General features: G+C 36.4%; 1 protein-coding gene across 6 annotated transcripts in view; it reads left to right on the forward strand.

Moving 5' to 3' along the window:
* The window catches only part of HEATR1 (HEAT repeat containing 1), a 56,452-nt gene extending 42,581 nt beyond the window's left edge, over positions 1-13,871 (forward strand). For all 6 annotated transcript variants that reach the window (XM_007481575.3, XM_001368650.4, XM_007481576.2 and 3 more), the window contains exons 30-45: positions 434-664; positions 1,924-2,053; positions 2,249-2,409; positions 2,713-2,759; positions 3,052-3,175; positions 3,491-3,631; positions 3,731-4,023; positions 4,480-4,630; positions 5,993-6,151; positions 6,334-6,468; positions 7,151-7,255; positions 7,345-7,513; positions 10,611-10,765; positions 11,918-12,076; positions 12,846-12,954; positions 13,538-13,871. In XM_007481575.3, coding sequence (XP_007481637.1) covers positions 434-664; positions 1,924-2,053; positions 2,249-2,409; positions 2,713-2,759; positions 3,052-3,175; positions 3,491-3,631; positions 3,731-4,023; positions 4,480-4,630; positions 5,993-6,151; positions 6,334-6,468; positions 7,151-7,255; positions 7,345-7,513; positions 10,611-10,765; positions 11,918-12,076; positions 12,846-12,954; positions 13,538-13,626 — 2,358 coding nt within the window. In that variant the 3' untranslated portion in view covers positions 13,627-13,871. The remainder of the gene's footprint in view (positions 1-433; positions 665-1,923; positions 2,054-2,248; positions 2,410-2,712; positions 2,760-3,051; positions 3,176-3,490; positions 3,632-3,730; positions 4,024-4,479; positions 4,631-5,992; positions 6,152-6,333; positions 6,469-7,150; positions 7,256-7,344; positions 7,514-10,610; positions 10,766-11,917; positions 12,077-12,845; positions 12,955-13,537) is intronic.
* Positions 13,872-14,153: the final 282 nt, after the last annotated feature.

The following is a 14,153-nucleotide window of genomic DNA, read 5'->3' on the forward strand; positions in this document are numbered from 1 at the left end:
AAAAAACTCCATATACATATAAAAGAGCTTTGAATTAACTAAAAGTCTGGCAATGGTCTTATAACTAGTAACTGTTGGAAGTGAGATCTGAACCCATACTTCTCCTAACTTCACCATGAAGCTACTATTCATTTGGCTCTCCCAAACTATTTTAAATGTTCCTTATCTTTCCTTTGTGTATATTTCTTTATGCCTCCTTGTGTCCTCACACAGTTAGCACAGTGTACTACCACATAGTAAGCAGTTAGCTTGTATGGATTGGTAGGACCTTAGTCATTAAATTTAAATTAAATTAAATTAAATTAAATTGGATATTTTTGGGGGGGGATCTTAGGACTTAATTTTCTTTTGACTCATGACTCAGAGACATCATTTTGCTTCATCTGGTGGAAACTTGCTTTTTTTCCCCTCACTCTTATTTGTTGGTTTACAGGCAGACAGTAGTGACTCTGCAGATGTCACAAGAAACATAGAAGAAGTTGTTGTTAAAATTATAAATGTGTTTGTGGATGCTCTGCCTCATGTCCCTGAGCACAGGCGCCTGCCCATCCTTGTACAACTTGTTGATACTCTTGGTGCAGAGAAATTCCTCTGGATTCTCCTGCTGTTGCTTTTTGAACAGTATGTTACCAAAACAGTGTTGGTTGCTGCCCATGGAGAAAAGGTCAGAATACTGGGTGGGAGGGCATGAGGAAAAAAATGGTAATACTTTATAGAGAATTGGTTGTATTTTCCCAACATGTGAATTTAAAATTTAACAGCATTGCTCTTAATTGACATTATATCAACTTGAAATGTGTCTGTGGTTACTCCTATACTTTATGTAAAATATTTAAAAACTGACCTTGTTTTCCTTTCCTAGTCTGAAATCATTATTTCTGTAATAGAACCTGCTCTGTAGTTAGTTTTATTGGGGGGGGGGGGGGGAACTAAAGAATAACTCAACAGAAAGTATATAACTATAATGAGACTGGTTATAAAAAACAAATTTACCCATATTTACACATTCAAATATCTGTTGTCCCTTTTAAATTAATCACTTTAAAGGATCATCCATCTATTTAATTGATGTTTACATTGCTCAAAAAGCTTTTATTTTAACTGAGACACAGAGTTTAGTTCACTTTCCTTTTATTAGTGGCAAATCTTCATCCTTTGAGCATGGTTTTGTTTAGGAAGCAATGAAAAGTTGGTGAATAAGTTGGGTTATTGCAACTTTATTGCATTAATATCAATATGAGGTATAGTTATACAGGAAAAGTTAATAATTTCACTTTCTTAGGCTATTGTGTTTTAAGATAACATAGTTCTAAGGTGTTGATTCCAGTACTATGGTGAGATAAAAACTGAATGGGTATATGAATGGACAAAACCAATGAGACTGGATAGTCCTAGTGTTTGAATCAGATTATGAGAATTTTAGGCTTTCATTGGACACATAGAAGGGATTTTCAAAGGGAATATATAATATTTCAAACAAGGTATAATACAAGGTACTATTAATTGTCTTTGCCTGTTTACAAGGAAGTTTAATCTTGATAACTATCTTTGCAAATGAATAGAGCCTAAAACAAAGGATACCAGGAGAAGAGAAGACTAAGATGATCTGCCTCTTGTGTACTGGGGTGGAATTCAATATTATGTATAGGAGTGGAATTCAATATTATGTATAGGTAGATCCATCAAGTCTTTTGGCTGTTATCTTTACTCTCCTCTTATTCCACCCCTTTTTCTTGATTTAGAATATAGCAATATCAGTGTCACCGTGGGGGCTACACTTGACTGTAGGGAATAATGTGTTCTGATTTCTTTTACTGAAGGAAAATTAGAAACTCCTCCCCCCCCCCCATTTAAATTCCCTTTATTTTTATTGACTAGAAAGATAGAGTATTTTCAGCTTTTTTCCCCTTTTCTTTAAAATAGGATGCCATCTTAGAGACTGACACTGAATTTTGGATTTCAGTCTCTTGTGAATTTACTGTCCAGCAACAGCTCCAAAGTTTGATGAATATACTCAGTTACTTAACCAAACTGCCTAAGAAAAAAGAGGGAGGTGAGTAGAGATCACTCTTATACAGCCTTTTGTATGTGTTTGTGAATGCCATGGAAGTTTCTGAGTAAATATTCACTACTCCCTCTTTCCCCATGATGTCCTATGCAAGTACTAAAGCATATCATGTTCATTTCTGTACTAATATTTAAGCCTGAAATGTAGTGATAGCAGCTGTATCATTTTTTATTTCTCCAGATGAACCCCCCAAAACATTATCTCATAAGCCCAAGTCACAAGAACAAATGCTACAGGTTTTTAATGTGGATACTCACACTAGCAAGCAGCTACGTCATTTTACATTTTTGTCAGTGTCTTTCATGTCTCAACTCTTGGCTTCTCATAATTTTATCCAAAAGGTAATGCTTTCATTTCGCTCTTTTCTTGTGGGAACTCTTCTTTGAATTAGAAATAATCAGTAATTTAGAAAATTTGCCAAAGCAGAAATGTCTAGAATTTGGGGTCTTTTAAATGTGAAGGAAAACCAAAATACTTTAGAAGTGGGAGGAGTGGGTTGGTTTGAATCAATCTGAATGAAGTCTATAATCTCTGGAAACAATAGCCATGGAAAGTAGAGAGCCTTCAACTTAAGTTTTTGGTACAAGTTAAGCAATTTCGATTTCAGCTTACATCCTTTTGTAATAATATTTTTAAAAACTTAGGTCGTGGAAGGTGGTGGTGCTATGGCTTTACAAGGTCTTGAACAGAGGTATGTTAATTTAAAAAAATCTTATTAATAATACCTTTTTTTTCTTACTTAATATTTCAACATTAAGCGAGTATACTTCTCCCTAACTGCCCCTCCAACCTTTCTGTCTCATCATTTATGGAAATACTAAGCAGTTTTGTAAGTTTCAAACATATGTAAGTATCTTTGATACCAAGAAGCCATTGATTTAATTGCCTTCTGCTTCAGAAGAATACAAATGTGAGGTTTTGCTTTTTTCTTTGCTTTAAATATTTTCATAATAACTGTTAACTGAACAATTCTTTGCTTTTAGATTACTTGAATCTGTTCTTGGTTACATTAATTCTGTGGCACAGTCTGTAGAGGAAAATGCAGACAAATTAACTGCAAAGTTTTGGCGAGCACTCCTCAGTAAAGCTTATGATATGCTGGATAAGGTGAATTTTAATTTTCCTTCTCAATTAAAATGTTTCATTGTTGCTATTGGTTTCATTGCTTAGCTTAATTTAGCTTTTTAAAATCCTTTATGGGTTTGTTTGTTTGTTTGTTTTCAGTTAGTCCTATGTTTTCCCTTAGTAAAAAAACCCCAGTAATTGAAAATAGAATTTTCTAATGGCTGTGAGGTATATGGTGGAGCATTCCCCAATTATGAACTTGTACTTATTTCTCCAGAAATAGAATGTGTTATATTTTCTCATAGACTGTATGGTTCAATGATTTGAATAGAACTCTCTCCTTTTTATACTTCACAGGTTAATTCCTTATTGCCTACAGAAACCTTTATTCCTGTGATTAGAGGACTGGTTACTAACCCACTAGCTTCTGTCCGTCGTAAAGCAATGGACCTCTTAAACAATAAGCTACATCAGCACACAAAGTGGAAAAAAGGACAAGTAAGGGAAAAGTCTAACTTTACTCCACCTGAATACAGATACCATAGGTGTCTGATGTACATTATTGCATCTTATTAAGTCTTTGTTTCTTGTCCTAAGGTGGCCCTTTTCTTGAAACTGGTTCCAGATCTCTTGTCTATTGCACAGCATAAAATAAAAGAGAAAGAAGAAGAACAAGCCATTAACAGACAGACTGCCTTGTACAGTTTGAAGTTACTGTGCAAAAATTTTGGCACAGAAAATTCAGAGACTTTTGTCCCTGTATTGAGTGCAGCCATTAACCTTATCAATCCTGAAATGAAGGATGAGAAGAATGTATTGGGAAGTGCTTTGTTGTGTATAGCTGAAGTCACGTGTGTCCTGGGAGCAGTGGCAATACCTCATCTTCCCAGGTATTCTTATAGAACAAAATATATATAGAAGTTGCTTGAATCTTTTTGTTTTGGGGTTAATGCAAATACAATTAGTAAAGAATGATTTGTCATTTCAACAAATACAAAATAACTAAATTCTCATTTATTATTAAAGATGGAGAGGTGGGAAGATATTGTTTCTGCCATGACTTGATCCCATCCCTTTGGCTTAGGATAAGCCAGACTCTTTCTAGGGGGATCCTGCATATCCATCTCATAATAAGCAACTGTGGTGATAGTGCCAACATTACTGAACCTCCCATTGTTTGCTGTAGCACATTAGATACATGAGTAACTAAAAAAGTACAAGACTACATTTATATATTGATATAACCAGTAGAATTTTGGTTTGGGGGTTCATCTGTTTTACATTCTTCCCTTTCCTTTGGAGCAGTTAATCTTAGATATATTAATGTTTTCACCCATTATTTTTAGACTTATGCCTGCATTACTGACTACACTGGAGAATACCAACGAGCTGGTCTCAAGTGAGATTTACTTGCTAAGTGCATTGGCAGCCCTTCAGAAAGTTGTTGAAACTCTTCCACATTTTCTCAGTCCATATCTGCAGGGTATTTTGATGCAGGTAGGCTACAGAATTAGGAGTGGGGTGGGGAAGTCATGGTCTATACTGAATCTTAATATCCAAGCACAGAAAAGTTGTGAATTATTCGTGTTATCCTGGTTGGGTGACACTGAACAAGTCCCTGACAACAGTAATGGGTAGTTGAAATCTCCACTTTTGAAATGAAAGATAATTTTTCTTGGGGAGATGTGAACTTCTTCCTACTCTGGTTGATATTGTTCCATTGTGTTTGATCATTTGACTCATAAAGTCAAGGTTTTTTTTCCCTACTAAAATAACAGAGTGGTTCAAAGCCTCAAGTATAGCTATGTCCTCTGAGGTGAGGTAGTTTAAATCAGTCTTCTTGAAGAAAAACATTTATTCTGGGGGGGTATCTAAATGTCCCAAGATGAAATAGTTTTATTTTGTGTACTTCAGACTTAATTAGTTTCAAATCCAAGTGTGTTTTGCCAACTTAACACTTCTGTCATTCCACAATACCACTATCCCTCAGCTGCCAGCATGAAGGAGAGCAGTATATATCCTGCTCAGGTTTATCTATAATGGCATAATGAGTTTCTCCTTAACATAGAATTTTATGCAAAACTAAAAATATTCGGTTGGAACTATATTCTAATTATAGTAAACACTGGCATATTCCTATCACAAGAATTGATTTCTTGATTTATCATCAAGAATTTCCTATACAAAAATATTTATAACAGCAATTTTTGGTGGCATAGAATTGGAAACTGAGAAGATGCCCATTGGTTGGAAAATGGCTGAACATGTTATAATATATGATTGTAATGGATTGCTATTGTGCCATAAGAAATGACAAACAAGATGATCACATAAAAACCTAGAGAGACTTAAATGAAATGATGCAAAGTGAAGTGAACAGAACCAGGAGAATATTGTACACGGTGACAGCAATATTATATGATGAGCATTTGTGAATGACTTAGCTATTCTCAACAATAAATGATCCAAGATAACTCCAAAGGATCCATTACTACAGAAGGAACTTGATGGAATCAATGCAAATTGAAGCATTCTCTTTTTCGCTTTATTTTCCTCATAAGTTTTTTCTAGTACATCTGATATGTGTATTTCATGACATGACATTATAGAATATGGAAATATGTATTACATGATAGCATTTGTATAACACATGTATGACCTATGTTAAATAGCTTACCATCTCAGGGATTAGAGAAGTGAGGGAGGGAGAGAATTTGGATCATAAAATGTCAGAAAACAAGTGTTAAAAATTATTTCTACATGTAATTGGGGAGGAAATTCAGTAAAATATTACTGAAGAAAAAATTTCCTATGCAGATGCTTTATATAGGCCCTAATAATTCCCTTTTATTTTTATAGGCAATTCGTTGGGAGGTGATTACTAAGGAGATGGGTTCTACTTCCCAGGCTAATCTCCGGGTAACATCCTTGAAAGCAACATTGGCTACTACACTTTCTCCAAGAGTCTTATTGTTAGCACTCAACACAGTTTATAAGCAAATTGGGACAAACTGGAAGGTTAGAATAATTTTCCGTTATTTATTTGTTTGTTTTTCAGAAAACTATGTTTAGAGGTTTTTGTCTTTGAACATTATTGGTCTAGCTATGATATACATCTCTTTGAATTCATTATTTGATTTTAGAATAGTAAGACTCAATGGGAAACCTGAACTTACAGCTATTAACTTTATTTTTGTTAGAGTCGAATAGGTCCATTTATGAGCATCCTTCAGGAGCACATTGCAGTAATGGAGAAGGAGGACCTCAACTCCCATCAGTCTCAATTAACATCATTTTTCTTAGAAGCCTTGAATTTCAGAGCAGAACATTGTGAGGTGAGATAATTCTAATTATTTTAATCTGGTTTCTATCCAAATTTTTCTTGCATAGATTTTGAAGCAATAATTTTTGGTTACCTTTTCTATAAAGCTTTCGATTTATAGCTTATATAGTAATTGAGATAAAGAGAGGAGATAAAATATCAAGTGAAATTTGTCTTTTCACTATTTCTGGAGATCATAATTCCTAAGTTATTTGGGGCTACAATAAAGAACTAGATGTTAAATTCTGGCAGTATTGATAGAATCGATCTATAGTGGTGTCAAACTCAAATAGAAAAGTATCCTTATAGGTCATGTAGAAAACTACAAATTAACTTCCATTTTGAGTTTTTATATGTTTTGTTAAATATCTCTGAATTACGTTTTAATCCGGTTTGGGCTGCACTCAGGAGTTTTAGGGATCTTGAGTCTGATACCTCTGTTGCCTTGAACTTGAATAGTAATACCTGGTTGTAAGTCCTTTATTTTTTTAAAAATCCTTTAAGATTTTTTTTTTCTTGAGGAAGTCACTGATCCCTTTGAGTCTTAAATCTCCTCATCTAAAATAAGGATTATGTTATCTAGTATTTAAACCACAGGAATTTAGGGAAGTTAATAGGACATAATGTAAAGTACTTAGCAAACAATAAACAGTCAATGAACTAATGAACTAAAAAAACTTCTCTTTCACATTCAGGATAACCTAGAGGAAGTTGGTCAAACTGAGAGTTGTATAATTAACTGTTTGGTGAGCATGGTTATGAAACTTTCTGAAGTTACTTTCAGACCCCTCTTCTTTAAGGTAAGACTCTTCTTCATTCTGTCCTGGATTGCACCAGACAGCTGTTGTAGCAAAGTATTCAATGGAAATGGATCTTTTTCTTCCTTCAGTTGTTTGATTGGGCCAAAACAGAAGATGGTGTAAAGGACAGGTTGCTGACATTCTGCAATTTGGCAGATTGCATTGCTGAAAAACTGAAAGGCCTTTTCACTTTGTTTGCTGGCCATTTAGTGAAACCCTTCGCCGAAATTTTGAATCAGATCAACATCTCAAAAACAGGTATATTTTTATCTCTTTTAGACGTTTTACTCTTGCCATGTACCATATGTGTAACACTTTGTAAGGTGTAATGGAGGAGATAGTTTACTTCAGTGAGCATTTCTGAAGCCCCTCTGAGGCTCAGGGAATTTTTGCTCTGTTCTTAGGAAACCAAGGCATAAGAGCCCCTGCTTCTGAAGAGCTTACTTGTGGGCTTAAGGAAAGATAATATATAGGGACATAGAAAGTGGTAGTGCCCACAAGAAACTGAAGGGAGGCACAAGTGCTGTGAGGAATCTGGGGAAGGAGGAATAGCTCCCACCTTGGTTGCTGGGAGTTGTCTGGAAAGGGACTTACGTAGAGTTGATATATCACAGGAAGCTAAATTAGAGATGAGGGGACTGAAGGGCAAAGTTGGAGAATGATGAGTATTCTTTTGCTGGAGCATAGAAAACAGGAAGAGGAGTCATGGGAAATAAGATTGAGCAGGACCACTCAAGAGAGCTGTGGGGATTGAATTTTTTTGGCAGATAATGGGGATGTAGCAAAGGTTGTAGGTCCAGGGAATGACCAGACTTATGCATTAAGAAGATTCCTTTGGCGATGATTTGTAGTTGGGTTAGAGCCACAATCAGTAGAAGGCAATTCCATTGGGAATTTGAAAAGTCTAGGCAAAAGAGAAATGATTAGAGCAGGAATTGGGGCAGTAGCAGTAAGTAGAAAGGAGATAATAGATAAAAGAAATGTTATGGAGACAAGACTTTACAACTGATTGACTGTGAGAAGTGACTTAGGAGAAGGAAAATTCAAAGATGGGGCCCAGATTTGAGGCCTTGGTAACTCTACAGGAGGGATCAATAACTTTGGGAGACATGACTTCAGTTTCAGACATGTTGAACATGAGTACAGGTAGATGAAGACATCTTGTAAGCCAATAGAAATAAAAATCCTTTTTTTAAAAACTCTTACCTTCTATCTTAGAATAAATAATAAGGATTGGTTCCAAGGCAGAAGAGTGGTAAGGGCTAGGCCAGTGATGGCAAACCTTTTAGAGACTACATGCCATGCCCCATCCCCCAGACTGTGTGCCATGCCCTATTCTCCCCCGCCTCCCTCCCCCGGCCCCCCACTACCCCTAGAGACCTAATGCCACAACCCACCACCCTGACACCTTATCTCAGACAAGGGAGGGAGTGGCCCAGGCACTCTGCTCAAAGAAGGGAGTGAGCACTTCCATTGGGCTGCTGGGCAGAAGGGTTGGGAGGCATCTTGGAGAGGGGAAAGGAAGCAGCTTCACCCAAGTCCTTCTGCCTTTTTATTAACTAACTCTGGCAGAGATGGCTCACATGTCCACAGAGAGGTCTCTGCATGCCATCTTTGGCAACTGTGCCATAGGTTCACCATCATAGCTAGGCAGTTGAGGTTAAGTGACTTGTCCAGGGTCACACAGCTAGGGTGTATCTAAAGCCATATTTGAACCCAGGACTTCCCATCTTCAGGCCTGGCTCTATACACTTAGCCACTTTTTGCCTGAAAGCATAAGTTTTAAGGAAGGTAAGGTCTAGAGTTGGATCATAAAATCATTGTTCTAGAAGAAACCTGAGAGAGAAGAAAACAGAGTGTGATAATTAAATTTCTGAGAATAAAATTAACAGTAGAGAAGATATGAGAAATAAGATGGAGGTTTTGGGGTGAGGTCTCTACGGTTAGGACACAGGAAAAATCATGAAAGAAAATGGAAAAAACAAAGCGGGATGAAAGCTTTGAAATGGTGAGGGAAGAGAAAATATTGGTCCCCTAGTTACTTACTTTTTGAACAAGAAGATTTAGTAAACATTTTAGGAAAATTTTGATCCAGTTCAACAACAAACATTTGTTAAACTTCTATATGTAGGCCACTGTGATAGGTTCTGGGAATATAAAGATAAAATTAAACAATTACTGCTTTTGAGTTTACAGTCTAATAAGAAATTAGCAGGACATATACCAATTAAGTGTGGTATAGGATTAAGTGTGCTAGAGGCAAAGGAACAGTAAGCCAGGAAGTGCTATGAAATATTTGGTATGGGAAAAGTCACTTACATTGGGGGGGGGGGGGGGGGGTCTGTCAGGGAAAGAAGAGGAAGGGAATGGTTAAGATCAGAGGGTGAAGAGTAGGCCAGTGTTTCTGAAAGGAAGAATCATGCAAGATCGGGTTTGACCCAGATTATGGAAAACCTTGCATACCAGAATCAGTTGCTTAATGCTTTATTCAATAGGCAATTGGAAACCATTTAAGTTTTGATACCATGGTTTTTGAGTAGAGAAGAATGACAGCGTCATAGCAGTACATTAAGATATAGATGAATTGGAAAGGGAATAAACTAGAAACCGGATAACTAATTATTGGGCTCTGTTCTAATGGCATAGTAAAGAGGAGGTGAGAGTTGAGCTAGAAAGGTTTCGGTACAAGTGGGAAGGAGGGTTAGAAATTGAAGGATGTTGCAGAAAGAGAAATGACCACATTTGGGAACTGTTGATTGGACATTTAAAGAACAGGAGTGGCCCTGGGAACTGGAAGGGTACAAGTTCCATTAACAGAAGTAGGGAGATCAGGAGGAGGAACTGGTTTAAAAGTGAAGAAGATGGGTGTGGTTTTTAAGATTTGAATCTGAAGTGCTTGCCTAACATCCCAAGTGTAATTGGAAATAAAAGACATGAGTTCTGGAAGAATCTAGGAGTGTCGTTTGAGTATTAGGTGCTTAAAGAGCATAATTGACATCTAGAGACTATGAATGAGGCCATATAGAATTTAGAGAAAGAGAAGAAGAGGGCTTATGATAGAACCTTGGGGGCACACCTACATTGAAGAAGAGTAGAAAGAAGATGAAAAGCCAGCAATTAATGTGGTGAAAGTTAAAGAAGAAGAACCATAAGGGTACAAAGCAGAGAATCTGTGTTGCTTTTCTTTTTTCTTTTTGTTTTGCTGTATGACTTGTTAAGTAGATTCAATGTGGCTTTTAGATAATAGTAAATATTCTTAGACTTAGTGATTATGTCCTCTTCCAATTAATACATATAGTACAGAGATTTGCAGAGCCATTGTAAACTTTTCTTTCCAAATTTTGCCCATCTGTAGATGAAGCCTTTTTTGACTCTGAAAATGACCCAGAAAAGAGCTGTTTGTTACTGCAGTTTATATTGGATTGTCTGCACAAAATCTTTCTCTTTGATACTCAGCATTTTGTAAGCAAAGAGAGAGCTGAAGCCTTGATGATGCCTCTGGTGGATCAGGTATTGGAATGAGCTTTTCTCTTTCATTAAGAAGATTCCCTCAGTTTCTCACAAATAAACTTTATCTTATGATAAACTATTAAAATTGTAGATAATACTCTGTAGGTGTGTGATGTCGGTCATAGGAATTTGTGGCTAAGGAGCACTGCTCTCCTGAATTTTGTGTGCCCCTATGGAGCACTCAGAATCTTTTGTTAACATTTTCATGGCATTGTTGAATTTGTTTTGAGGAGTATTTCATATTCATCTGCATGAGACTAAATGTGGTGGCACATGCCTGTGATCCCTGCTGCCAGGGAGGGAAGAATGATAAGGTTTGTGGAGGGCTTGAGCCCAGGGCTTTTGAGCTGCTATGCTAGACTAAACTGATCAGGTGACTACACTAAGACCACTACCAATATTGAGAGCCCCTGGATGGGGCCACCAGTCTGCCTAAGAGGGGCAAACTGACACAAGCCGAAACCAAATTAAATCTCCTGTGTCAGTCATTAATGGGATCAGGTATGTGAATTGTTATAAGGAAGAGAGGACTACTGCCTTCCCAAATCAGTTAAATCTTCCAATACTGGCCCTATCTGAACCATCTAATCTCATTCCCAAACCACCCTACATTACAGAATGGCCAAGATAGAGCTGCTTAATCTCAAAACAAAACCATTTTGCTCATTTTTTATTCATTCCCTTATTTTAGTGTATACCTGTAACTCAGTGAGGCAGAGCAGGAAATCCTCATGAGTTTTTATATCTCTAGAGTGGGTTTTTGTTCTCTCATAGTACCTGCTTCTATTATATTTCTTCTATTCTGACAAGGCAAATTGGCCCAAGTATATTTTTTGTATTGCATATTTTATGTAAGGTTTTTAATCCATTCATATCCTTAATGAGGAAAGGGCATGGTAGATGATAACGATGTCACCTGTATTTGATGAAGGCTTAAAAACTTGATAGATTTGCTATCCTCCCTGCAGATTTCATCCATGTAACATTTGCCATATGATATTGCTGAATGTAGCAATTCATGGGGTATTGGCATATTAAAATTGTTTCATTCTGCTCATCATTGAAAATTACTGAAACATGTACAAATAAGAATTTTTGTGCAAATTGAACATTTAGACAATTTATAATAATTCTTATTTTGCCTCCTGATAGCTTGAAAACATGCTTGGAGGAGAAGAGACATTCCAGGAAAGAGTGGCAAAGCACCTGATACCATGTATTGCTCAGTTTTCTGTAGCAATGGCAGATGACTCTCTTTGGAAGCCATTAAACTACCAAATTCTCCTTAAGATGCGGCACACATCACCTAAGGTGGGAGCTATGTGATCATTTGGTGGTGCTGCCATATGTCTGTAGTATCCCTTAACTTTACATGATGATGAATTGTGGCATGCCCATAGCAAAGAGTTGTTTTGGGTATCAGGAAGTAGTGAAGGCAGAAGTATAGGACAAGTATAAGGGCAGAAGTTTTAGTGACCTGGCATATTCTTAGTGTTTAGTTATAAAGCTTTTAAACATTTTGATACCGCTTTTATAAGAGGGATAAGCAGGGAAATACAAGAAGTGATTGATGATCTTGTATTCCTCTGGTTCTTCCTGATTTCTGAATATCACTTTAGCAAGTTTATGAGACAGGGATTGTAACTGTATTGTATTGATTAATTATTATGTTTAAAGATGACCCCTCCACCCCCCAACCCCAGCATGATATATAATGGATAGAGCACTCAACTTAAACCCAGGAGACCCAAATTCAAATACCAACCTCAGGTGTTGACTGGGTGATTCTTTTCTCTGTGCCTTATTTTCCTTATTTATAAAATAAATGGTCAGATAAACTAGTTTTAAATGAACATCCATATGTTGTTCTGATCTGAGTAAAATAAATAAATTTTTTGCCAAATCATTATCCTTCTTACCCTAAATTGTTAAAAGTTATGGGCCCTCTGAAGTAAAAATTTGGAGAGCATTCTCATTAGCTAAAGAAATACTTAGATTCCAAAGTTGGAAGCCCTCTAATTTTTCAGATCTCTACATAGGGATGTGTGTATCAAGCTGTAGTTTTTTTTCTTTATTTTAGGTTCGATTTGCTGCCTTGATTACTGTGTTAGAGCTGGCTGAAAAGCTAAGGGAAAACTACATTGTGCTCCTCCCTGAATCCATTCCTTTCTTAGCAGAGCTCATGGAAGGTAATCTTGTTACATAATTTGAAGGCATACCCAGATTCACTAGACACGTGTAAACCAGTCATGGACATAAAGTTAGGCCCAGGAGCTGTGAGGACCTGGAATGTCACTCGCAGTTTCTGAGCCTGGTTCCTCACCTGTAAAGTGGGATTAAAAAGAGCACTTTATAGCTATTGTGATGATTGAATGAAATAATGTAAATGAAATTAATATCAAATGAAGTAGTGTTTGGCAAACTTGGAAGTGCTTTGTAGAAAATTTTTCCCAACAAAGTAGAAATTAGGTAGTGGATAGATTAGTAGAATATGATGCAATCATAGCTATTCTACTGCACACCTGAGGAACAACCAGTGTTCTCTACCTTGCTTCTCCAGACTTGAAGGAGCTTTGTAGTCTATGAAAAGAGCAACAACACTGATGAGTTTTAATTAGATGACTTTGTCATTTTGGGGGTATATCTGGAGTCTTATTATGCAATACTTCTTACACTATTGCTGTGTAGTATTCAGGTCTTGGGGGGGGGTGCTGGAGAAAATGAGGGAACTAGGTTAAGAAGACTGACTTCGGGGTTTCTTTTTTTTGCCAGATGAATGTGAAGAAGTGGAAAATCAGTGCCAGAAGACTATTCAGCAACTGGAAGTAATTTTGGGAGAGCCGCTCCAGAGCTATTTCTAAGAATCCTTTTTTTGTGGCTCTGTCCTCTTTGTTTAGAGTTCAGGACTTCTCTATTATGCTTGTATCTGTGAACATCCAAGATCCATCTTATTGGTGCCTTAACTAGCCACTTGAAATTAAAATTTTTCATGAGCTGTTTTTTTTTTAAGTATTTCTTCAGTTCTTTTGATTTGTATTAATTTGTAATACTTCGTCTGACTATACATATTTGCATAAAGAATTAAATGAAATGTTTTTATATCAAATGGCCTAATTTCTTATTTTTAGAAATGTTATTTTTTTAATTTGAATTATAGCTTTTTACAGTAAGTTATTTACTGTAATTATAAAAATAATTTAATTTTAGTACTGAAGGTTAGAAGATACCTAACTATAATCCATTATATTTTACATGTACCATAATTTGTAAGAGAATGCACTTGGTTCTCTAGTCAATAATATCATGCTGGAGCTGGAGTATGGAATACTTGGTTTCAAATTCTCCTCTAACCCTTACTTGACAGGTAACTTTGGACAAGTCACTTAGC

The sequence above is a fragment of the Monodelphis domestica genome, chromosome 2 (genome assembly GCF_027887165.1).
Source record: "Monodelphis domestica isolate mMonDom1 chromosome 2, mMonDom1.pri, whole genome shotgun sequence".
Lineage (NCBI taxonomy): Eukaryota > Metazoa > Chordata > Mammalia > Didelphimorphia > Didelphidae > Monodelphis > Monodelphis domestica.